Source organism: Lolium perenne, chromosome 3 (assembly GCF_019359855.2).
Source record: "Lolium perenne isolate Kyuss_39 chromosome 3, Kyuss_2.0, whole genome shotgun sequence".
In the NCBI taxonomy this organism is placed as follows: domain Eukaryota; kingdom Viridiplantae; phylum Streptophyta; class Magnoliopsida; order Poales; family Poaceae; genus Lolium; species Lolium perenne.
This window is the reverse complement of record NC_067246.2, coordinates 217,783,913-217,809,740: the sequence shown is the minus strand read 5'-3', so window position 1 is coordinate 217,809,740 and position 25,828 is coordinate 217,783,913. Positions and strand designations below refer to the sequence as shown.

Below are 25,828 nucleotides of genomic sequence, written 5' to 3'. Positions count from 1 at the left end.
TTTTTTCGTTTTAGAAAATGTTCAGATTGAAAAAAGAAAAGAAATAAATAGAAGCAGCAGAAATGAAAAAAAATACGAAAAAACAGAAAAAGTGAAACTGGGCCGGCCCAATGTGCCGAGCTGGGGTGTGCGGTGGATCGTACACACCGACCAGGTCGGCATATAGGACCGCCCTTACTTGCCTGCCAGTCCCTAAGAAGAAACTCTGATATCCTTCGGCCCACCTTTCGTGCGATTGGCATAGGCACCAGTGGGTAGGGTTCCGGCGCCGTCCACTACCGGCGCCGCCCCGATACACATACTGTGTGCGCCCTTCCTGCTCACTCTCCTGGCCGACCCCGCCCTCTTTCGGTCCCGCCCAAACCGCGCCGCCCGGCCATCCGGTCACCATCCCACCTACGCGACGCTACCCTTCTCCCACACAGTAGCCAGATCGAAAAAGCGTCTTGCGTTGCCAATCCATGTCGGACCCAATGGAGATTGAGATCGAGGGTAACCCAATGGGGAACAACTCGCAGTACAAGATGATCGAAGTACTCGGGAGGGGCTCCTTTGGCCGTGTATACAAAATGATGCACATTGCCACTAACAAAATTGTGGCAGTTAAGCATCTTTTCTATCCTGGAGATCAGGATGGGCTGAATCCTCATTTCATTCGTGAGGTGGCCAATCTCAAGAAGCTGTCGGCGTGCCCACAAGTTGTCACTCTGCTCGACGACTTCACACTAGATGGCCAGACGGGCAGATCCCAGGCTGCATTCTTAGTATTGGAGTTCATGGAGTCGGATCTAGAAAGATTCATTCAACGATATGACCCAATGAATCCAACTCCTGCCAGTACTGTAAAGGTACCTAGAGTATCCTATTACCACATCATAGCTGTTATTTGTTGCAACTTGCATGCATATTCATTTCGGGTTCTTTTGTCTCTAGATTCTGATGTACCAGATATGCAAAGGTGTGCATGCGTGCCATAAGGAGAGCCTTCTGCATCGCGATCTGAAGCCTAACAATTTGCTTGTGAACAGTAGTACGCTGGAACTTAAGCTTGGTGACTTGGGTTTAAGTAGGGACTACTGTGATCATGTTGTTAGGGAACACACAGCAGGGGTCAGTATATATACAACATAGTATGTCTTTTCTCTCGTATTTATTATGTTGTTTTTTGAACGAAATGTTGTTGAATATTGTGTAGTGGGTCTTCGTGAACTATAAATGTCCAGAGCTTTACCTTGGTGAACGCAATTACTCCCGTGCAACTGATATGTGGTCTGTCGGCTGCATTTTTGGTATGAAAGTTTTTTCTTCCTTCTTACTCTTAAGTGAAATTAGAATTAAGTTGTTGACAACCATTCACAATTCTCTTTCTTGTTTTATTATTGTTACTGAAAATCAAAATTAAGTTGTTGACAACCATATGAAATTACAGCGGAGCTGGTCACCACAAAGCAGCTGTTCCCTGGGCCCGAGGCAGATGTGATGCCCCAGATTTTTAGGTAGTAATACTTACAAATATCTGAATCTGTTGTTCACTCTTGACATATAATTATAATTTTTTTATACTTTTTTGGTAACAGGTTGTTTGGGACGCCTAATGAGGCTATATGGCCAGGAGTAACAAGTCTGCCGAAGTGGTCGCAGTACGCACATCTTCAAAACTACCCCACTGGAGATTTGACTCAGGAAGTTCATCGTCTGGACCCAGTTGGTGTAGATCTTCTTAAGGCTAGTCTTTTCTGCAACTTATAACTGACACATGCAAATTTGCATTACTATTGTGTAATTTTGTAACACTATAGATATCTACCCTATATGGTCACATTACTCTAGTTAGGAAACCTCTAGATTTAGATATATTGATCTCCACGAGAAACTGGTGCTACGCCCATGCCCCAATGAATGTCACTTTTTTAGTACTTGAAAGAAAAAGACGAAGCAGAACATAGCAAGTGCAATACGGAACAGTGAGAACAATACTCGATGAGAGGCAGTTTTTAATCTCAGCTCCAAATAACTTCTTCAAAAATCCAAATTTCACCGACCTCCCTGGAATTGTCAATCATGTAAACTAGGAGTTGTGGCGCGCCAGGCTCAGGGCCACCAAGAACCCGCCGGGATCCCATTGTAAGTGTGTATCCAAGACCTCGACACAGGTCACCACAAGTATAATAGCTATCCAGGACACACCTTGAGGTTCACAAACAATCAACAGACCAAGCCCTTGTAGTCCTTGTACTGACAAGGCGAGGTCTTGAATACCACAAACTCAGTAGTGTTCTGCTCATGGTCCAGTACTATTGCAATGTCCTCTCCATTATGCTTATTGTGCTGAGCTCCTATGTTTTCAGTGGTTGCTTGACTCAGCCGCAACCAGTCTGATAACAGAAGCGTAGTCTGTAGTTGGTAGCAAATGGGTAAGATATCTCCATGTGTCCCTCACAGATGTTACAGCTAAAGTTTGGAGTACCATAACCAAGAGCAGTATATGTAAACAGTCCACCATGCAGCTGCTGCTTCAACTCAATCGAACAGTACCTCCAGCAAGCGAAATGCCAGTGCCAAAGTTGATTGATCATATTGAATACACCATATGCAGATAGTGTCCTGGCACTTCATACTGGTAGTAGGACATGTAACAGCAGTCATCTGGTCCCCTGTGAGTATCCATATAATCCATGTGAAGCTCATTAGTCTGGCCATGTTGTAGACAGTAAGTTAAATGGTGCTCCAGTGCTACAAAGAAGGAACTCTCTTGTGTGAACATAAACTGCACCCGTCAGATACCTCTTGGATTGCATAACTTTGCAACACAAAAGCCACTAGATAACCTCATATCACACAACAGAGAAATTGGCAATTGACCATAGTAAATCCCCTTGAAATTGCAGCACTCAAGTAACTATCCGTGTGATGCAAGTGGTCGCATGGAACAGATACAAGAGAATACCAATGGCAGTATAAGCAAAACATTGCTTTGTAGCTTCCAGAACACAAAGCCAGGAGACAATCAGTGAACTCGATTTTTTTTGCAATGCTGAACCACTGCACCTGAAATCATAGTACCAAGCAAATGCGTGTAAAATATTCCTTGGAGGATTCCGGGGTGCCATGGCAAGATTAAACCAATACTGTGAATAACCTCTCTCGTAAAGCAGCAGGTACAGAAAGAAGCTGAGAATAGTATTGCACGTGCTGAAAAGTTTCCAATGAGAACAAAACAACTAACTGGGATTGTATCTAGAGCAGGCACTTTGTAACGCTTCCAACTGCTCGAACCTCCCAATAACAGACCTGGAAACCTCATTTGTCTCGTCCAGGTTGAAATTATTCAGGAAAGTCACTAATTAAAGCTCAAAAGTTGGTAATGAGATCCCTCGAGCCAAACAAGAAACAAAGGAACACCCTGCACTTTTGGTGACAGGTGCCACTTCGCCCACGGCGAGAATGAGCTGTGCAAGTCAGCTTCTGCGTGAGATCCGTCCAACTGTTCTGTAGAGGCGAGAGGAGTGCTGCGAGCGAGGGCGAGGCCATCCCCTTCCGTCCCGGCGCCGCGGCGGCGTCGGCACCCCCGGGCCGGCCCATGGCTACGCCATCCCCCACCCCTTCCCTTTCCCCCACACCGTCACCGGCGGCAAGCCCACGCGGCCGTGAGGATCGCTGGCGCGGTGGCCGGGGATCTGACTCGGAGGAGACTCCGTGGTCCTACAGTGAGGCCCTGGCTGGCGGGAGCGCAGCGGCGCGCGTCGATGGGCATGAGGTTTCCCAGGTTCGTCGCGAGGTGAGGTCCATGGTGCGGGCGGAGGGGATGAGCTCCGCCATCGATGAGCTTGACGACTCCGACGACATGCTTGACGAGGAAGAAGGTCCGTGGGAGGAACCCGCACATGTCACCCACAAGCGTTCGAGGGGGCGCCGTGGTGGCAAGAGGGCGGCGGCGAGGGCGGCGCCCCCCGTGCGCGACGTCGGCGCCTTCGCGGACTTCGACGGCCCGTGCTTGCTCTGCACGAGCCAGGGCATCGCGCTGCCGATTGCACCACGGGGCCGGTGTGCCTGCGGTGCGGCGAGACGGGCCACATGGCGCGGGAGTGCGCGCCGCCACGCCCGCCGAGGCCGCCGTCGCCGCCGAGAGGTGATGAGCCCGCGAGGAAGAGGCTGAACGACGATGGGCGCGACCTTCGTATGGGTGAGGGCGCCGGCGACTTTCGTGCGCGTGCGCCGAGGCCCGCCAGCCGCCGTCGAGCCGCGAGTGCGACACCGTGAGGTGGCGCCTGCAGCGAGTGCGGTTGGTGGCGAGAGGAGGATGGTTGAGCCGCGCCGCGTGGAGGCACCGCTCAGACTTGACGCAGGTGCACGCCGTGCGGCGGTTGCTTTGGCACCCACGGGTGCGGCGACTCGTCGCGATGCGGAGCCGCCAAGGATGCGTCAAGGTGCCTCCTTTGCACGGCGCGAGGCGCAGGTGAGGCGGGCGCGCGGCGATGGCTCCCGTGCCGGTGCGCGGTGACCGCGTCGCGCACGCTGGTGGCGACCGTTCCATGGCACCACTGCTGCCGGTGGCTCGCCGTGCAGTCGAGGCGCGGCCACACAGGGGCGCGGATGAGCAGGTGGCTCCCCTGGCCCTGCGTGCACTGGCAGTTGGCAGCGAGCTCGTGCGGCGTCCGGCCCGTGCGGTGTGTGTCCTTCTCCGCACGCCAGAGATGGACGAGACCGAGGAGGCTTTGTCAAGATCCCTCGTGGCGGTGATCGTCTGCGTGCGCAGGGTTGTCACCAGTGAAGAGGTTGCGATGGCGCTGGAGGACGTGCACGGTTTGGCGCTAGGGAGCTTCTCCGTCCATTTCCACCGGTCGGAGGACTTCCTCATGTTCTTCGTGGCGCGGGAGGACCGCGACAGGGTGCTCGGCGACGGCGTGCTCGCCATACTTTCGGCTGCTTCTTCGACCTTGGTCATGGTGAACTCATGCGGTGTCGGGCGGCCTCTGCGTCCACACCGAAATCGAGATTGAAGGAGTGCCGACCAATGCGTGGAGCTTGGCCACGGCGGAGGCGGTGCTCGCTCCATCGGCGTGGGTGGAGCGTCTGCACCCGCTCACCAGGAGTCGCACAGACATGGGCATCCTTCAGCTCACCGCGTGGTGCCTCGATCCGGCTACGATCCCGAGGGAGGTTGACCTCCACGTCGTCGAGCCAGACGGCGGTCCAACTCTGGCTTGGCCGGCGCGGCGCCAGTACCAATACACCCACGGTGCCGGACGTGCTCCCCGGCGTTGGCGGTGGCAGTGGCAGCGGTGGCGCCCCATTGTCTGCCCAGGCTGGCCCCACCAGGGGTGGGTCCGCGAGGCAGCTGTCATCAGGAGTGGTTGTCGGGGACCCGTCCATGCCGAGCCACGACAAGCAGAAAAGGGGAGGAAGAAGAAGCGCGGGGCCGGAAAATCAGAGCGCTAAAAGCAAAAGCGCTGGCCCCTGCTGCTCAAAGCGCTGTGGATGGGGCACAAGATGAGGTTGACGCGGTCACCCAGTTGGTCACTGTCGCCAACGAGCCATTGGACCAGGACCCGGTCAACAACGACGGCGCCATGGCGGGATGCGCGCGTGAGGACGAGCGGGCGCATGATCCGGTTGGTGCAGGGCACATGGGCGCGGAGATGCGGGTGGGGTTCGTAGTGGTCCTACCTGCTGCCGCTGCCGTCCCCGCACGACCATGTCCTGAGCTCCCTTCCGTCCAAGTCCCAGACGCCCAGAACCCTAGCTGCATGGTGGTTACGTCGCGTATGCGCACGGTGGAGACGATGGGAGCCGCAATGTTCTCATAAAGCTAGATATGACCAAAGCTACGATAGGCTGGAATGGTCCTTCCCTTTTGAAGTATTGGCAAGATTTGGTCAAAAAAGATGGATCAGTTATGTTCGTTCAATGTTTACTAACTGCTGGTTTTCAGTGCTCTATAATGGCAGTGTGCATGGCAAAATCGTCACGGGGACTAACGCAGGGAGACACGAATGGTTGATGCCGCCATGTTGGGCCTCCCTGGCGGCCCAGGCCTAGCTGTGCCTCGTCTGGTCACGCTGCCATCCAAGTCCCAGGCCGGTGCGGCCGTGCGTGAGGAGTTTTCGGCCCAAGCTTGCTCGCCTGCGCGGGAGTTGCTCCAGATTCAAATTTGGGCCACGTGGACCAGGGTGCTGCTGCTGACTCTCCGGAGGTGCGCGTTGAGGATGCCGATACCAACCTGTGCTTGAGCCCAGTGATCCAGCTGGCTGACCCAGCTAACGCTGTTGGTGCCACGGGTGTCGACGTGGAGGAGGCTGCGGATGAAGAGAGGGTGGACGAGGAGATTGTCATGGATCTGCCCCCGGTCCGTGACGATCACGCCACGGCTCTGACCCCTACTCCATCACTTGCCTTGACCCCACAGTGTGCCGCTTTGCCTCGCCACCGTTGGTGTTCCAGAGGGCAAGGCAGGCACCCCTACCTCGGCCGCAACCTGGCATGGCGAGACCCCGAACTCTTGGAGAGTTTCTCACAGCGGCGAAATCGCGCTCATATGCACTCCTCTAGACCCAGGCTCTCCGACGTAGGTTGGTCGAGCTTAACTTCCAGCCCCGTCGCAGTTCGAGGATCGCGGGACAACCTGGTGGTCTAAACGCCGAGATGAGGGTGGTGCGTAACCTGATGCGCAAGCTTGGCCTTCTCGAGGGGGACGAGGCGTTGTCGGAGGCTGCCCTAGAAGCCTACCATAAGATGTATGAGCTCCCCTTAACGGATGACACGATTGAGGCGATCGTGGAGTTCTACGGGTGGACACTTTCGTCGATCAGAGCCTGCTCCCCACCACTGCTGGGGATGACGGGTGGTCGCCTCATTGAGGCCTGACCCCTGATGGTGGTCCACGGGTGTTCTACGTTGTTCCAATGTTGTACGAACCCAAGGTTTTCGTGGCCAATGTGCGAGGCCTCAATGATCATGCAAAGCGTACGGGTGTTAGGAGTATAGTGAACACTACGGGTGCATCCATTGTATGTCTCCGGGAGACAAAGTTATTTGTTGTAACCCATGATATCGTTATTGAGGTGCTAGGTGCAGAGTTTGATGCTTACTTCTGCTTGTTGGCGGTTGACACTCGGGGGAGGGGGGTATCATTGTGGCCTGGATCAGCCGGGTGGTGCAGCTCGACATCGCCCACTACGGGGCGAACAATGTTACAGCGAGGGTAGCCCCCAGGGATGGAGGCTCGGTGTGGTGGTTGACTTGTGTCTATGGTCCGCAGGCTGAGGCTGACAAGGTCGCCTTCCTGGAGGAACTCCGCGATGTTCGCAGGGGTCACCCCGGACCATGGGCCCTTTGCGGGGACATCAATCTGATCTACCGCGATGAGGACAAGAACAACGGTAACCTTAACCGTAGGATGATGGGCAGATTCTGGCGCTTCTTGAATGACTGCGAGCTGAAGGAGATCTACCTACATGGGCGCCGCTACACTTGGTCTAACGAGAGGGATATGCCCACTCTCGTGCGGCTGGATCGGGTGCTCGTCACGGTTGCCTGGGAGGAGTTGCATAGCACCTGCATGTTGCGTTGCTTGGCGACGGTGGTGGCTGGCCATTGCCCACTCCTCCTAGACTGCACCACCAAATCAGCGGGACGGAAGCGGTTCCAGTTCAAACGCTTTTGGTTGAAGTTGGACGACTTTGAGGAGGCTGTGCGGAGCGCCTGGGATGTGGTGGAGGGGGACCCGGACCCCTTCTGGAGGCTCACCGCTAAGCTGAAGCGCACTGCGCGCACCCTCATGAGTTGGAGCGACAAGAAAGTGGGATGTGTCAAACTGCAGCTAATGATAGCGCGGGAGGTGGTGTTTAGGCTGGATGTGGCTATGGAATCTAGACGTTTGTCGCCGGACGAACACCGTCTCAGGGCTCACCTCAAACATGCTTACCTTGGCCTGGCCTCGCTCGAGCGTACCATGGCGAGACAGCGTGCCAAGATAGCATGGCTCAAGGAGGGGACGCCAACACGGCCTTCTTCCATCAGCATGCGGCTTACCGCCGCGAAAAGAACATGATCCATAGTAGGCGCGGTCATCTCTGACCATGCGGCCATGGCTGAAGTTGCTTTTGCACACTTTGAGGGCCTTCTTGGTACCTCGGTGATTAGACAACATTCGCTGGACTTGGACTTCCTGGACACTCACTCTGAGGACCTCTCGAAGCTGGAGACGGTGTTCACAGAAGACGAGATCTGGGAGGTGATTTGGCGACTGCCGGTGGGAAAGGCGCTCGGACCCGATGGGTTCATGGCTGAATTCCTACAGAAGTGTTGGGGAGTGTTCAAACGTGACTTCATGGCAGCCTTCGACAAGCTTTTCACGCTGTAACCAGGCTCTGCTGATCCTGGTGCCTAAGCTCCCGGCTGCGGCTGCGCTTGGCGACTACCGGCCGATCAGTCTGATCCACATCTTTGCCAGGCTAGTCGCAAAGGCGCTGGCTACGCGTTTAGCCCCTCGGATGGAGTCACTGGTGGATTGCAACCAATGTGCGTTCATCCGCAAACGTCGTATCCATGACAACTTCATGTTTGTCCAGTAGACAGCTAGATTCCTGCATCGGGAGAAGGAGCCGCGAGTGATGCTCAAGGTGGACATTGCTCGCGCTTTTGATTATGTCTCTTGGGGTTTCCTATTGGAAATCCTCCACAAGTTACGGTTTGGACCGAGGTTCCGCGAACTGTTGTCCATCCTTCTATCCACCGCGAGTACTAGGGTGATGCTCAATGGCGAGCCGGGTCCCCCAATTTGGCATCGGCGGGGCCTGAGACAGGGAGACCCCCTGTCGCCAGCGCTGTTTGTTCTAGTGATGAACTCACTAAATAGGATGTTGGCTAAGGCTATTGAGCTAGGGGTTCTGAGACGCTTGGCGCGACGGGATTTAGTGACATCGGTGTCGCTCTACGCGGACGACGTGGTGATTTTCTGCCACCCAGATGAGATGGAAGTGCGTGCTATGCGCGGTATCCTGGAGCTCTTTGGGAACGCCTCTGGATTGCCCACCAACTTCGCTAAATGTTCAGTATCCCCGATTGCTTGTTCGGATGTTGAGGCCACTGCCGCTGCTGAACTCATGGAGTGCTAGCTAGCGCCTTTCCTGGTGTGATACCTCGGCATCCCTTTGGCTATCAGGGGGCTGACGGCTGCAGCATTCCAGCCCCTGATAGACCGTCTGGCTGACAAGCTACCCACCTGGAGGGCATCGATGATGCCTAGGGCGGGGCGCTAGTACGCTCAGTCCTCGCAGCAATCCCATTGCACCAGCTGATGGTGCTGGGCCTCCACAAAACAGCACTAAAGCAGGTCAACAAAATCTTGCGGGGATTCCTTTGAGCTGGTAGGGCGGATGCCAACGGTGGACATTGCCACGTCAACTGGGCGCGGGTTGGACATGCACTTCTCGAAGATGGAGCTGGACGTCTTCGCGGCCTCTACCTCCATGGTGGTAGGCAACGGAGAATCCGCCCTCTTTTGGGAGGACAGGTGGTTAGACGGCAAGTCCATCAAGGAGATGGCGTCGGAGGTGTATGCTTTGGTGCCGAAGCGCTGGCAAAAGGCGCGCACGGTCCGTGAGGCGTTGGTTGAACGCACCTGGATCCCCGACATAGTAGGTGCACCTAGCGCCCTGGCACTGTGGCAATACGTGCAGTTGTGGGGCCGGCTCAGAGGCACCCAATTTTCGGCAGAACCAGACAGGATGGTTTGGCGTTGGACGACGGATAGCCAGTATTCAGCCGGGTCCTGATATGACACTCTTCTAGGGAGCGATCATCTCAGGCTCCTGAAAGCTTAACTGGAAATCCTAGGCACCGCCTAGGGTGAAGTTCTTCGTGTGGTTGGCCTGCCTCGACAGATGCTGGACGGGTGAAAGGCTGGCACAGCGCGGACTACCGCACGCGCCTAGATGCTTGCTTTGTGACCAGTCGGTTGAGACCATGAGGCACCTTCTCACAGGATGCTCCTTCTCCAGGACGGTTTGGTTTGAGGTCTTGTCGTGGATCCGATCCACCTCAGGCCCTCCCATGGCTGAGGGCGACTTCACGGAGTGGTGGTCGCTGGTGGTGTGGACCGTCCCTTGCCAACTGCGTAAAGGTACTTTATCGATTATCATGCTTACGACATGGTGGATTTGGAAACACCGGAACGTGGCGGTCTTCGACAACGCACGGCCTTCGGTGATATCCTTATTCAACGACATCGTGGCCGAGGCGCGGCAATGGGCGGACGCGGGAGCCCGAGGTGTGCGCCAGTTACTCCCCTAGTTTAGTCTTTTTTTCCTTTTATTGGGTCGAGTTGTACGGCGTGTTGTGTCCGTCCTCGGACTTGTACATAAACTTTTCTTTATCTATCAATGCATCGAAACGCAAGGCTTTTGCGTTTTCGCGGAAAAAAAAGTTGGTAATGAAATAAGACAACATTGACCAGTCAAAGAACTCCAGTTTACCTAAAGGACCATCAATATTAATATGAACTCCATCCCCCATTGCATTTGCTTTTTACTAAAAACAGCGACAAAGTTAACCCCTAGTCCAGTTTTTTTGATAACAGACAAAGTGAATGCTCAAGAAACACAATAAAGCACCAAACTAGCTTTCCCAAGGAAAGAGCACAAGGGAACAAGGCATGACAAGGAACTGATCACATAGAGGTAGTACAGTGAGAATGTACAAAAAATACTACACGAAGTATATATTACTGACTGAAATTTTGCTATCATATTTTGTTCAGGCAGTAGGCCAGAAGCATCTTGTTTGATGTTTCTGCTTGTTCTAGAAATTTTTTCTTATGAAGATATTACAGTGATACATGTTGTCACTTTTAAAGAAATAAGATGCAAGCTTCTAGTATAACAAAACTTGCAAGGCAAAGCGGAAGTTTCACATTTTCTGCAATGGCAGATTCAGACCAAGCCCGGTTACATACCTTATGATGTCAATGTTGCATGTCAAGTATCTACTAAGAAGCAAAATGCACAGGGCAAACCTATTAGCAGAAACCCCAACTAATATCTCAAGAAACTCGTCGAAGTTGGTTGCTAGGGAATATTCATAACTTGCTTTCTCGAACTGCCATCATTGCCCTTGTGTTCTTAAAGTAAACAATTGCATTTTTGTAAAATCTATGGCCAATATTTGAGTCTCCAACACACCTAGTAAGCAGGAACATTCAAACTAAATTGTCCCTAAAAAATAAAGATACCAAATGGGTTCTTCAGTTACGTTCTTAGAATATGCAATTAAATAGAAAACAAGCACTAAATAAACTAAACATTATATGATTTCATGCAAGTTTGATCCAATTTTATGTCAATTCAAACTGAACTAAAGATAATATGTTGTCATGTTCTCCCTATTTATCTTATTGTCCAGTTAAATCACAAAAATAAACATGATTTCAGTTCAACAAGCTAGTGAAACACACTAACCCACTGTAGTAGAGGCTATCCTCCAATGAACATAATAAGCATTGCTTACTCCACTTTAGCCACCTCACACAACGTATTGTTGAAAGTAGGAAGCATCGAAGTTCATTTACCTTGACTCCAAAATATCAGGTTTGAGCTCTATATGCTGGCCCCTATTCAATGGGATGACTTTGATAACTTCACTTATCAACACATTCTTCTCCAGAGAGGGAGGGAGGGCAAGGGGAATCACAACCCAATCAGCAACGTGTGCTCAGTGGCCTCACTCTCGCTGGAATGTTCATTTTGTAATTTCTTGTCACCCTGAGTTTAAAAATAAAGTAGTCCATATCGCAGAAATACTTAACTAGGACGATAACTCCAAAGGAACCACAACAGGTAACCATACAATTCAAGGGATCCCCATGCACTTGCCTCTGGTCAATGAACAACCGCGGAACGCAGTCAGCAATGGATGCTCCCGAACCTGTAGAAAACCAATATTAGAACAATATCAGCAACCACGGTCTAGAGCTATGTCACCTCATCAACAAAACAATTAAATCATCTTCTGAAACAATTTCCTTCTCTCATTTTCTTGTGATCCCTCATTCATATTTACTCAACAAATCCGTATAACCAAATTAACCAAATATGACACTATGGATATGTAAAAGAAATTATTTGCAACTTGATGTTGGAACTTGGTTGAGCCGTGGAACTGATGAAAACCTGCTATAAATATATCTGCTCAACTACCAATCCTGGTTCATTAGACCTATATGTTGGTGATATTTCGATGACCATTAATCGGAATTAAGCAAACCCAGATCTGCTGGAAATCTGAAAACAAATGCTTCATTTCATTCAATTCACTTTATATGTCTGACTTCATACCATTAGATTAACTAATGTCTCAGATGAACAGTTTGATTATCCAAATCTTTTAACGGCGCAAACTTGTATCCCAATTGCATCTACAATACAACACCAACTAGGGATCAATAAGAATGATACCAGCTGCCGACACTTTTCTGCCTACTGCTGGCCATTAACACAGCTCTCCACCAGTCAAACGATAGTGCTGTCAAGCCGCCTCCCCATGCGGAGTTTACATGTGGCTTGTATGGTTGCCCAGTGCTTCCTCTGCCGCCACCTAGAAGTAGACTGATCGAGGTTAATAGTTTTAGCTAAAGCCACGGATGTTCCTTATTCCCCCCTCTTCCCCTGATTACTCTTTGTCACGTAGTTTACATGTTTGTCATGGCCTGCTGCTACTTGCTGTGGCTCTCCTCAGTTCAAGTGCTGGATCTGGACGATCCCTCTGTCTACTTCTAGGAGGCGGCAGAGGAAGCACCAGGCGACCATACGAGCCGAATGTAAACTCCGCATGGGCCGCGGCTTGACAGCACTATCGTTTGACTGGTGGAGAGCTGTGTTAATGGCCAGCAGTATGCGAAAAAGTGACGGCAGCAGCTTTCACAGGTTAGGGCTTAGGTTGCTGTTGGGTGCCCTAATGTGTTTTCAAAAAGGAACTGAAAATGATCCGTAATGGAACTCTAATAGAGATCGAAGGTTCAAAATATATTGGGCTCTCACAAATTTATCTTGAATCTAAATTAGACTTATATTGAACCTCATTTGATTCGATGAGATAAATGTTACCACACCTTAGATCTTCCATATGACTCACAGCTCGAAAGTTAACTTTTGGATGTTATAACAGCTGTTTATCATTTTCCGTTATTACATTATCTTACCCTATGTGCCGTTTTACTGTGTAGGGTATGCTTCAATATGATCCGAAAAAGAGAATTTCTGCAAAAAGTGCTTTGGAGCATCCATATTTCAATGATGTTGACAAACGACGTTATTGATTGAGTGGAGACAGTAGTGGTAAAGATGAGTGATTGGTTACTCATTTGAAGAAGATGATTTGCATGTTCTTGTTCTTTTAATCCTCAGACTTTGTTAGTTATTTTGTACCAAATATTCAATATTTATCCAGTCTTTAGAAGTGAAGTACTATTAGTTCTTTTATTGTTTTTGAAATTGTGATGTCTCCATGTGAATGTAAGTTTACCGAAACAACTTTCTTACCAGCATGGCTCAACTTTGATGTGGATGTATATACTCATTTCCTTGAAACGAGAGGGGTTAATGACATGAATTCTGTTGGTTATTTTATGGTAAAACTTTTGCATCGTGGTGGTCAGGTGCACCGCCGTTCAGTGAGGAAATTGTGGTCGGTGTTGAAATAAATAAAAATAGGGCGCGACTAGTTTTCAGATAACTTAGTTCAGTCAGTTGTAACATTGTGTGTAATTGAAAAATTCTTGGAAACTGATAGCTGGCACGCGATCGGTTGTCCTTGCTCGCTCCCATGGGATCCTATACGGGCCCGCTTTTTCGCCCAACACTATAGAGTTCTTTTTTTAAGGATACGCCATGGAAAGACGTATCGGAATCAAGAACAAATGCCAAAAGGCCTAAGATACAAAACATTTGGGGAGACGCCCGCGCAATGCAACCCCACTACTCAGAGGGTAGCACACACATGGAACCGAACTACTCGCGGCATCTCCACTTATCTACTAACGCAAGAGAGCCTCTAAAAATCCCAGCGATTCTCCACATCTCCAACTCAATGGCGATCACTGAGAGCACCGCGGCTTTGGAAGAAGCGGCCCTTTCGAACACAATGTCGTTGCGATGTCGCCAAAGACACCAGCAAACGAGGGCAACTCCTGTCCAGAGGCCGCGATCCCCTCCAGGTCCACTACGCTTCTCCTGCAGCCAAGCCACGAAGCTCGAATCCATCTGCGGCATCCAGTGCAACTTTCCGCACCAGCGCAGGCAGGTTGCCCAGACTTCCCGGGATAGCACACAACCCATGAGCAGATGGTCTAGAGTCTCGGTACTCTGATCACAGAAGGGGCATGCAGCCGGGTGTGGAAGTCCCCGCCTACTCAATCTGTCAGCAGTCCAGCATCTGTTCCTGCTAGCCAGCCAGAGGAAGACTTTGCAGTTAGGTGGGGCCCTCGAGCGCCAAATCTGAAGCGCCCCTGGCATATCCACCCTGGCTCCAAACAAATCTCGGTAACCTGAGCGCGCAGAGTAAGCAAAATATTTCTCTCAGCCTCATCTGAAGCTGTCATCCACGCCCTCAATTAGGGCAACATCCTCTAGCATATCAGCGACTTGGAAGAGCTCCTGGATCGCTGATGCATCAAGATCCGGCGAGACATCATCCAGCCAAGCCCCGGCCAGACCTTCATGCACTTTTCGCGTTCGAAGCCAGCCCTTTGGCACCGCCTTCAGTAGATTTGGTGCTATATCCATCAGACGGCCATCAGGTCACCATCGATCTGTCCAGAAGAAGGTGGACGCTCCATCCCCTAGTATCGAGAAGGTAGCACCTTCAAAGAGGTGTTGCACCACTTGTGGGACCTGTATATTGAACTCCTTCCACGGCTTTGAGTCATCGACTCGTTGAAGCCACATCCACCTGGCCCTCAAAGCAATGTTCATATACCGGAGATTGGGGATCCCAAGCCCCCCATACTTTTGGGGCACAAACTTTGTCCCACGCCACCAGACAGTGACCCCTCTCACGTCCTTTCTACCCTTCCAGAGGAAGCCTCTGATGATCTTTTCAATGGCTGTGACCGTCTTCGCTGGGATGTCGAGGGACATCATAGAGAAAATGGGGATCGCCGAGAGGGTCGCTCGGACAAGCTCAAGGCGTCTGCCCCTGTCCAGAAGGGAGGCCTTCCAACATGGCAACTTGTTGGCCACCTTATCCACTAGGTACTGTAGTTGTGTGGCCGTCGGCTTCCTCAACGTCAGGGGTAGTCCAAGGTAACGAAGGGGGAAGGGGATCACTGAACAGCTTAGTTCCCGAACCACGGCCTCCTCGTCCGCGTCAGTGCATCTAATGTGATTCGCCGAGCACTTAGCCATGTTGGTGCGAAGGCCAGAGGCATCCCCAAAATCCTGAATGATCGCTGTGAAGACCTTGACATCAAGCGCCAGGGGGCGCAGGAAGGTGACCACGTCGTCGGCGTAGATGGACGTGCGATGGCTGATACGTCCATTTTGCATCACTATTTTATATCATAATTTACTGTTATTCATTGATATATTTCATATTTAGAGGTGATACTTATGTTATTTCATCTATTTTGCATGTTTCATGATTATTGGAGGATCATTCACCGGAGTCAGGATTCTGCTGGAAAAAGCACCGTCAGAATGCAATATTTCTGAAGACCAGCAATTGACAAAAATTACACCGAGGATCTTATTTTTCCCGAAGATGAAGCCAGCCAAAAGGAGGAGCTGAGGAGGGCCGCCATGGGCCCCCCATAGGCCGGCGCGGGCCCTGGCCTGGCCGCGCCGCCTAGTGGGAAGGGGGCCCACACCCCCCTTCGACCGCCTCTCCTTCGCGTACTTCTTCGTCCCGAAAACCTAAGCTCCAGAGGATAGTCGCGAAGAGTCACAGCCGCCTCTGCGGGGCGGAAAACACCAGAGAGAAAAGAGCTCTCCGGCAGGCTGAAATCTGCTGGGGAAATTCCCTCCCGGAGGGGGAAATCGACGCCATCGTCACCGTCATCGAGCTGGACATCATTGGGATCATCATCATCATCATCTCCATCATCATCACCGCCATCTCCACCGCTGCACCTCATCACCGCTGTAACATCTAGGGTTGAATCTTGATTGTTTGATACTCCCGGTATTGATTACTACTTGTTATTGATGCTATTGAGTGAAACCATTGAACCAAGGTTTATATTCAGGTTGTTATTCATCATCATATCACCTCTGATCATGTTCCATATGATGTCTCGTGAGTAGTTCATTTAGTTCTTGAGGACATGGGTGAAGTCTAAATGTTAGTAGTGAATTATGTTGGGTAATATTCAATGGTTTGATATTTAAGTTGTGGTGTTATTCTTCTAGTGGTGTCATGTGAACGTCGACTACATGATACTTCACCTTTATGGTCCTAGGGGAATACATCTTGTATTCGTTTCCTAATTGTGGGGTTGCCGGAGTGACAGAAACCTAAACCCCTATTAAGATATCGATGCAGGAGGAATAGCAGGATCTCAGAGTTTAAGGCTGTGGTTAGATTTATCTTAATTACTTTCTTGTAGTTGCGGATGCTTGCAAGGGGTATAATCACAAGTATGTATTAGTCCTAGGAAGGGCGGTGCATTAGCATAGGTTCACCCACACAACACTTATCAAAACAATGAAGACTAATCAACTATATGAAGCGAAAGCACTAGACTAAATCCCCGTGTGTCCTCAAGAACGTTTGGTCATTATAAGTAAACAAACCGGCTTGTCCTTTGTGCTAAAAAGGATTGGGCCACTCGCTACAATTATTACTCTCGCATTTTACTTACTCGTACTTTATTTATCTGCTATATCAAAACCCCCTGAATACTTGTCTGTGAGCATTTACAGTGAATCCTTCATCGAAACTGCTTGTCAACACCTTCTGCTCCTCGTTGGGTTCGACACTCTTATTTATTGAAAGTACTACGATACACCCCCTATACTTGTGGGTCATCAAGACTATTTTCTGGTGCCGTTGTCGGGGAGTGAAGCGCTATTGGTAAGTGGAATTGGTAAGGGAAACTTTTACTGTACGTGCTGATTTTATTTCTGCCTGCTGCTATAATTCATTATGGAGAGATCTTCTCTTGAATTTCTATTTGGAAAATCTACTACTACTGCAAAGGTAGTGGATGAGGCGCCAGGTGAGAAAGAGGTTCCATACAAAATACCTATGAAAATTATTGAACGTGTTGTGGATAACCGCTATGAACGGGATGGAACTGTCCATCCTGGAGATCATTTACTGTTCTTACATGAATTATACGGTTTATTCAAGTGTGCAGGTATTGCTATGGATGAAGTTAGGAAGAAACTATTCTCTATATCGCTATCTGGTAAAGCGGCGCATTGGTATAAATTACTGAAGAATGGGGATTCTCTTGATTGGAATGATATTGTGCCTCTATTTTATTCTAAATTCTATCCTCCAAGTGAAATTCACAAAGACTGGAACCTCATATATAATTTCTGGCCTCATGATGGAGAGAGTATTGCCCAAGCATGGGGGAGATTGAAGTCTTTAATGCTCACATGCCCCATTCATGAGCTTCCTGGTAATATTATCATTGATAATTTCTATGCAAGACTTTCTTTTCAAGATAAAACCTTGCTGGATACTTCTTGTTCTGGATCATTTACACGCAACAAAGAAGAGTTTAAAAGGGACCTTCTTGATCGGATTCAGGAGAATACTGAAGGATGGGAGAACGACAAAGATAGAGAGTCAGGTATAAATTATGATTATCAATGCATTGAAGTTTTTATGGATACTGATAAATTTCGTAATATGAGTGCTACTTATGGTCTTGACTCTCAAGTTATTGCAAATTTTTATAAAGCTTTTGCCTCTCATTTTGAATTGCCTAGGAAGAATTTTGATAAGTATCATGAACCGTATAAAGATAAAACTGATTCATCTATAAATAAATGTGTTGTAATTGAAACTGTTGATCATATTCTTCCTGAAGCTTATATTGAAAAAACTCCTTTCCCTTCTAAAATGAAGGAGTATTCTGTTATAACTAGTGCGGTTAATAAAAGTGCAAAGAAACCTATAGAACCTGAAGAGCAAATAAAGGGTTGAACCTGCTATTGCAATAGTTAAAGATCTTGTGACTGAAAATGTGGAAGATGGTCATATTATTTTCTGTGAAGATGCTTCTAATATTGTTTCGCATCCTAATAAGTCTAGGAAAACCAGTGTTCCTATGCTCTCTGTTACAATTGGTGATCATTGTTATTATGGTTTATGCGACATTGGTGCAAGTATTAGTGCTATTCCTTATGAGCTTTACACGGAGATCATGCTTGAAATTGGTTCTTGTGAACTTGAAGATATTGATGTGGTTATTCGGCTAGCTAATAGAGAAACTATCTCTCCTATTGGTATTGTTCGAGATGTGGAAGTTCTATGTGGTAATATTAAATATCCTGCTGACTTTTTAGTACTTGGTTCTGCTGCTAGTAAGTCTTGTCCTATCATTTTTGGTAGACCTTTTCTAAATACTTGTGGAGCTGTTATAGATTGCAAGAAAGAGAAAATTGTGACTAAATTTGCTGGTGAATCTTATGAGTTTAATTTCTCCAGATTTGCCAAAAATCCTTATAAAGCTGATTTGCCTAATAATGATTTTAGAGTTGAACAGTGTGCATCTATTGCTCTTGCTCCTAATAATCCTTTGCAGCAACATTTGGAGGATAGTGAGAGTGAAGTCTTTAGGGAAGAAAGGAATGAGCTTGATGAAATTTTCCTTCGTCAACCTATTCTCAAACATGATTTACCGGTTGAAGATCTAGGTACAACACCACCACCTAAGGAAGATCCTGTTTTTGATTTAAAACCATTGCCTGATAATCTTAAATATGCTCATATTGATGATAAGAAAATATATCCTGTTATTATTAGTTCTAAGCTTTCAGAGTTTGAGGAAGAAAGGCTATTGAAAATATTGAAGAAACGCCGAGGAGCTATTGGCTACACTCTTGATGACTTGAAGGGGATTTCTCCCTCTATTTACCAACATGCCATTAATATGGAAGATGATGCAAAGCCTGTTGTTGAACATCAACGTCGTCTAATTCCTAAGATGAAGGATGTGGTAAGGAATGAGGTATTAAATCTTCTTGAAGCTGGTATTATATATCCTATTGCTGATAGTAGATGGGTTAGTCCTGTGCATTGTGTTCCTAAGAAAGGAGGAATAACTGTTGTGCCTAATGATAATGATGAGCTCATCCCTCAAAGAGTAGTTGTAGGGTATAGAATGTGCATTGATTATCGAAAAATTAATAAAGTTACTAAGAAAGATCATTACCCTTTACCTTTTATTGATCAAATGTTAGAAAGGTTGTCTAAAAATACTCATTTTTTCTTTCTTGATGGTTATTCTAGGTTTTCACAAATTGCTGTTAAAACTAAAGATCAAGAGAAAACCACTTTTACTTGTCCCTATGGAACTTATGCTTATAGGCGTATGCCTTTTGGTTTATGTAATGCTCCTGCTACTTTTCAAAGATGCATGCCTGCTATTTTTCATGGCTTTTGTGAAATATTGTAGAGGTATTCATGGATGACTTTTCTGTCTATGGGAATTCTTTTGATATTTGCTTGCAAAACCTTGATAAAGTTTTGCAGAGATGTGAAGAAACTAACCTTGTTCTTAATTGGGAGAAATGCCACTTTATGGTTAATGAAGGAATTGTATTGGGACATAAAATTTCCGAGAGAGGTATTGAAGTTGATCGAGCTAAAGTTGAAGCAATTGAGAAGATGCCCTATCCTAGGGATGTTGAAGGTATTCGTAGTGTTCTTGGTCATGCTGGGTTTTATAGGAGATTTTTTAAAGATTTCTCCAAGATTTCAAAGCCTCTTACTAATCTTCTTCAAAAAGATGTACCTTTTGTTTTTGATGATGATTGTAAGGAAGCTTTTGAAACTCTAAAGAAAGCATTAACAACTGCTCCTGTAGTTGAACCTCCTGATTGGAACTTACCTTTTGAAATTATGTGTGATACTAGTGATTTTGCTGTAGGCGCTGTTCTTGGACAGCGAGTAGATAAAAAATTGAATGTTATTCATTATGCTAGTAAAACTCTTGATGCCGCTCAAAGAAATTATGCTAGAACTGAAAAAGAGTTATTAGCTGTAGTGTTTGCTTGTGACAAGTTTAGATCCTATATTGTTGATTCAAAAGTTACAATTCATACTGATCATGCTGCAATTAGGTACCTTATGGAAAAGAAAGATGCTAAGCCAAGGCTTATTAGATGGGTGCTTCTTTTGCAAGAATTTGATTTGCATATTATAGATAGGAAAGGTGCTGATGATCCTGTTGCTGATAATTTGTCTAGATTGGAAAATATTGCTTATGATCATGTTCCTGTTAATGATAGTTTTCCAAATGAACAATTGGCTGTAATAAAGGTGAGCTCGCGAGATAGTCCTTGGTATGCTGATTATGCTAACTTTATTGTTTCCAAGTACTTGCCTCCAACCTTTTCATCTCAGCAAAGAAGGAAATTCTTTTATGACTTGAGGCATTATTTTTGGGATGACCCACACTTATATAAAGAAGGAGTGGATGGTATTCTGCGAAGATGTGTTCCCGAATATGAACAACAAGAGATATTGAGTAAGTGTCATGGTAGTGTTTATGGAGGACATCACGCCGGAGATAGAACCGCGCAAAAGGTTCTGCAATCAGGTTTTTATTGGCCAACTCTCTTCAAAGATGCAAGGAAGTTTATTTTATCTTGTGATGAATGTCAAAGGGTTGGTAATATCTCCAGACGCAATGAAATGCCTATGAATTATACTCTTGTTATTGAACCATTCGATTGTTGGGGATTTGACTTCATGGGTCCTTTCCCTTCTTCAGAAGGTAACACTCATATACTTGTCGCTGTTGATTATGTTACTAAATGGGTGGAAGCCATACCCACAAAAAGTGCTGATGGTGAGACCTCTTTAAGAATGCTTTTAGATATTATTTTTCCTAGATTTGGAGTTCCTAGATATCTCATGACTGATGGAGGTTCTTATTTTATTCATGGTGGTTTTAGAAAAACTCTTGCTAAATATGGTATTAATCATAGAATTGCTTCCGCTTACCATCCTCAAACTAGTGGGCAAGTAGAATTATCAAATAGAGAGATTAAATCTATCTTGCAAAAGACTGTTAATAAATCTAGAAAGAATTGGGCTAGTAAATTGAAGGAAGCACTATGGACTTATAGAACTGCTTATAAAAATCCCATGGGTATGTCACCTTATAAAATGGTTTATGGGAAAGCTTGTCATTTACCTTTGGAACTAGAGCACAAAGCTTATTGGGCTGTAAGAGAACTAAATAAAGATCCTAAACTTGCCGGTAAGAAGAGATTACTACAATTGAGTTCTCTAGATGAATGGAGAAGTGAAGCTTATGAAAATGCTAAACTTTTTAAGGAGAAAGTTAAGAAATGGCATGATAGAAGAATTATCAAAAGAGAATTTAATGTTGGGGATAAAGTCCTATTGTATCGGTCTCGTCTCAGATTTTTTGCAGGGAAATTACTCTCAAAATGGGAAGGACCATATGTCATTGTGGAGGTATATCTTTCAGGGGCAATTAAAATTAGTTCTCTGAAAGGCGATGCCACCCAAGTGGTGAATGGACAAAGACTCAAGCATTATATTTCTGGTGATTCTTATAATGAAGATGTTGATGTTATTCGAGTGGTGACTCCGGAAGCTTTCATCAAAGGTCAAGTTGACAGTTCTGCAGAGTTCGACTTCGAATAGCTAACAGTAATGAAAAGTCCGCGTTTAACTTTCCGAATAATGTTTTTGCTATTTTTTGGAAAATATGAAAAATTACGAGATCGAAACGGAGTGGAGACGCACGAGGGCGTGCCCCCATAGGCCGGCGCGGGCCCTAGCCTAGCCGCGCCGCCCTATGAGGATGGCCCCTCGCTGTCCCTCCCCGACTCTGGTTCGACCTGGTACTTTCCTTCTGTCGTGAAAATTTCTTCTATATAATCCCCTGGACCCCTGGAGGTCCGTATATCGTTTTCTCGACTTGTTTTGTTTCGAGCTGTTTTCTGCCAGAATCTGCTTCGGATCTAGAGCCAGCATGTCTTCGTCAGGGACTCCGAAGGACAGCTTCTTTGAGGACGTCGTCAACCCGTACATGAATGAGCTGAAGATGCACCCGAAGGAATTGCTGCTCGTAGATGGAGAATTGCAGATTGAAGATGTCCGGGGTCCTAAAGGAGAAGGAAGCTTGGAAGACAGGATGGAGAAACTAGAACAAGAGATGGCTGAGCGTGAAGTGGACATCTTCCACAAGATTGTGTCTGAACTTATTGATGGACACAAGAAGGAGACTGCAAAGCTGTGGGACGACATCCTCTCGCTTCACGACACCACCAACAAACTCCAAGCTCAACTCTATGATGTTCAGAATCAAAACTGTGAGTATGAAAGCAGGTTTAAACACATAAGCTATGCTGCTAGTTTCAGGATTCCTGAGACCAAGATGTCGTTTGTTGATGGAGAGCCTCTTCCTTGGAAGTCTGCTGATGGGAAGAAATCATCACCACCACCGCCGAAGGAGTAATTCATCATTGGTATTGGCACCCCCTTGGTTTGTTCCAAGCTTGGGAGGAGTGCCGCGGTATCACATCATCACTATCTTTTACTTTTTACTATCAAGTAGAGTCATATCATGAGTAGGGAAGTTATCATATAAGATGGGTTGCAGTGTGGAAGTATCTCTCTCTTTAGTTGGTTGTCTATGTATCCCTTGGTGTGAGTTATCGTTATGGAATATTATGAGAAGCCTTATCATTTACATATTGCACATCTTATTTTAGTTTGCAATCTCTATTATATGATTGATCTTGTTGTTAGTATTGGTATCACTTTGGGAGCATTGAGTAAATCTATTTGATTTTGGCAAACTTAGCATTGGTCAATAGCAACAACACTTAGAGTTTAAATATAAAAGAGGAAATACTAGATATATTATTTCATTATCTTTCTTTCTTGTTAGATCTTAGCTTATTATTCTGAAGTTAAAATTGTTTGTGCTTACAAGGAAGATGCATGATTGTTTCTATCACATGTATATTTGTTTGTTTCCCTCAACTCTTATGCTTGCTAATCAACCTTGCTAGCCAAAGACCTGTACTGAGAGGGAATGCTTCTCGTGCATCCAAACCTTAACCCAAACCTATGCCATCAGTGTCCACCATAACTACCTACTATGTGGTATTTCCCTGCCATTCCAAGTAAATACTTCATGTGCTACCTTTAAACAATTCAAAAGTTATTACCTCTTATTTGTGTCAATGTTTTATAGCTCATGATGAAGTATGTGGTGTTTTATCTTTCAATCTTGTTGGGCAGATTTTCACCAATGGACTAGTGGCTTCATCCACTTATCCCATCATTTTGCAAAAAGAGCTGGCAGCGGGGTTCCCAGCCCCAATTAATTAACCTTCATTAATAATTATCTTCACATGTTTTGCTCTGATTCATTAGTAAGCAACTTAATTTTGCAAATAGACACTCCTCCATGGTATGTGAAATGTTGGAAGGCACCCGAGGATTCGGTTAGCCATGGCTTGAGAAAGCAAAGGTTGGGAGGAGTGTCATCTCTAAATAAAACTAAAATAAATAGACACTCCTTCATGGTATGTGAATGATTGGGAGGCACCCGAGGATTTGGTTAGCCATGGCTTGTGAAAGCAAAAGGTTGGAAGGAGTGTCATCCATAAATAAATAAAAACTAACTAAAGTACATGTGTAAACAAAAGAGAAGAGGGATGATCTACCTTGCTGGTAGAGATAACGTCCTTCATGGGAGCCGCTCTTTGGAAGTCTGTTTGGCAAGGGGGTTAGAGTACCAACTACCATTCGTTGACAACAACAAACACCTCTCAAAATTTTACTTTTATGCTCTCTATATGATTTCAAAACTGAAAAAGTTCTAGCACATGATTTAATCCCTGCTTCCCTCTGCGAAGGGCCTATCTTTTACTTTATGTTGAGTCAGTAAACTTATTTCCCTCTATTTTAAGCAAGCAATTGAGTTGTTGTGATCAAACCATTTATATTGTGATCTACTTAATCATGCCTGTTACTCTTCCTTGGTTAGTACAAGTTTTATCTGAATGAATATAGCTTGGAAGGTTATCAATGATTATGAGGAGATTATTATGATTGAGTATGCAAGTTTTGCTATAAGCTTTAATATAAGAGCGCTGCCCGATAGATAAGTACAATCTGTTAACTGTTCTCTGACCAAGAACGAAGTTTGCCATCACCAATTATGATTTCCTATGCACCTTTATTTGTGATTTCCCTCTACTTGTTTCAAGTTGAATTATATGAGGAAGTTGTTCACTAGAATGTCTTGTGTGAATTAATATGATGCTTCTTGTCTGTATTTTATTTATCGACTCTTCACTCCATAAACTTGAGGTCTTGTTTACTGAGTTCAGTTTCGCTTGGGGACAAGCGAAGTCTAAGCTTGGGGGGAGTTGATACGTCCATTTTGCATCACTATTTTATATCATAATTTACTATTATTCATTGATATATTTCATATTTAGAGGTGATACTTATGTTATTTCATCTATTTTGCATGTTTCATGATTATTGGAGGATCATTCACCGGAGTCAGGATTCTGCTGGAAAAAGCACCGTCGGAATGCAATATTTCTGAATATCAGCAATTGACAGAAATTACACCGAGGATCTTATTTTTCCCGAAGATGAAGCCACCCAAAAGGAGGAGCTGAGGAGGGCCGCCATGGCCCCCCCATAGGCCGGCGCGGGCCCTGGCCTGGCCGCGCCGCCTTGTGGGGAGGGGACCCACAACCCCCTTCGACCGCCTCTCCTTCGCGTACTTTTTCGTCCCGAAAACCTAAGCTCCAGAGGATAGTCGCGAAGAGTCACAGCCGCCTCTGCGGGGCGGAAAACACCAGAGAGAAAAGAGCTCTCCGGTAGGCTGAAATCTGCCGGGGAAATTCCCTCCCAGAGGGGGAAATCGACGCCATCGTCACCGTCATCGAGCTGGACATCATTGGCATCATCATCTCCATCATCATCACCTCCATCTCCACCGCTGCACCTCATCACCGCTGTAACATCTAGGGTTGAATCTTGATTGTTTGATAGGGGAAACTCTCCCGGTATTGATTACTAGTTATTGATGCTATTGAGTGAAACCATTGAACCAAGGTTTATATTCAGATTGTTATTCATCATCATATCACCTCTGATCATGTTCCATATGATGTCTCGTGAGTAGTTCGTTTAGTTTTTGAGGACATGGGTGAAGTCTAAATGTTAGTAGTGAATTATGTTGGGTAATATTCAATGGTTTGATATTTAAGTTGTGGTGTTATTCTTCTAGTGGTGTCATGTGAACGTCGACTACATGATACTTCACCTTTATGGGCCTAGGGGAATACATCTTGTATTCGTTTGCTAATTGTGGGGTTGCCGGAGTGACAGAAACTTAAACCCCTGTTGGTATATCGATGCAGGAGAGATAGCAGGATCTCAGGGTTTAAGGCTGTGGTTAGATTTATCTTAATTACTTTCTTGTAGTTGCGGATGCTTGCAAGGGGTATAATCACAAGTATGTATTAGTCCTAGGAAGGGCGGTGCATTAGCATAGGTTCACCCACACAACACTTATCAAAACAATGAAGATTAATCAACTATATGAAGCGAAAGCACTAGACTAAATTCCCGTGTGTCCTCAAGA

At 46.6% G+C, this 25,828-nt stretch overlaps 1 protein-coding gene across 1 annotated transcript; it reads left to right on the top strand.

Annotated features, from left to right (window-relative positions):
- The first annotated feature begins 217 nt into the window (after nucleotides 1–217).
- LOC127343373 (cyclin-dependent kinase B2-1) lies at nucleotides 218–13,605 on the top strand. Its single transcript, XM_051369497.2, has 6 exons — nucleotides 218–848; nucleotides 934–1,110; nucleotides 1,196–1,289; nucleotides 1,430–1,496; nucleotides 1,578–1,725; nucleotides 13,220–13,605. The coding sequence occupies exons 1-6, from the start codon at nucleotides 462–464 to the stop codon at nucleotides 13,310–13,312; spliced, it is 966 nt and encodes a 321-aa protein (XP_051225457.1). The 5' UTR covers nucleotides 218–461; the 3' UTR covers nucleotides 13,313–13,605.
- Nucleotides 13,606–25,828: the final 12,223 nt, after the last annotated feature.

Coding starts and splice junctions, on each gene's coding strand:
- LOC127343373 (XM_051369497.2), top strand. CDS start 462: ATGTCGGACCCAATGGAGATTGAGATCGAGGGTAACCCAATGGGGAAC. Junction 1,111..1,195: donor TTAGGGAACACACAGCAGGG/GTCAGTATATAT, acceptor AATATTGTGTAG/TGGGTCTTCGTGAACTATAA. Junction 1,290..1,429: donor GTCTGTCGGCTGCATTTTTG/GTATGAAAGTTT, acceptor ATGAAATTACAG/CGGAGCTGGTCACCACAAAG.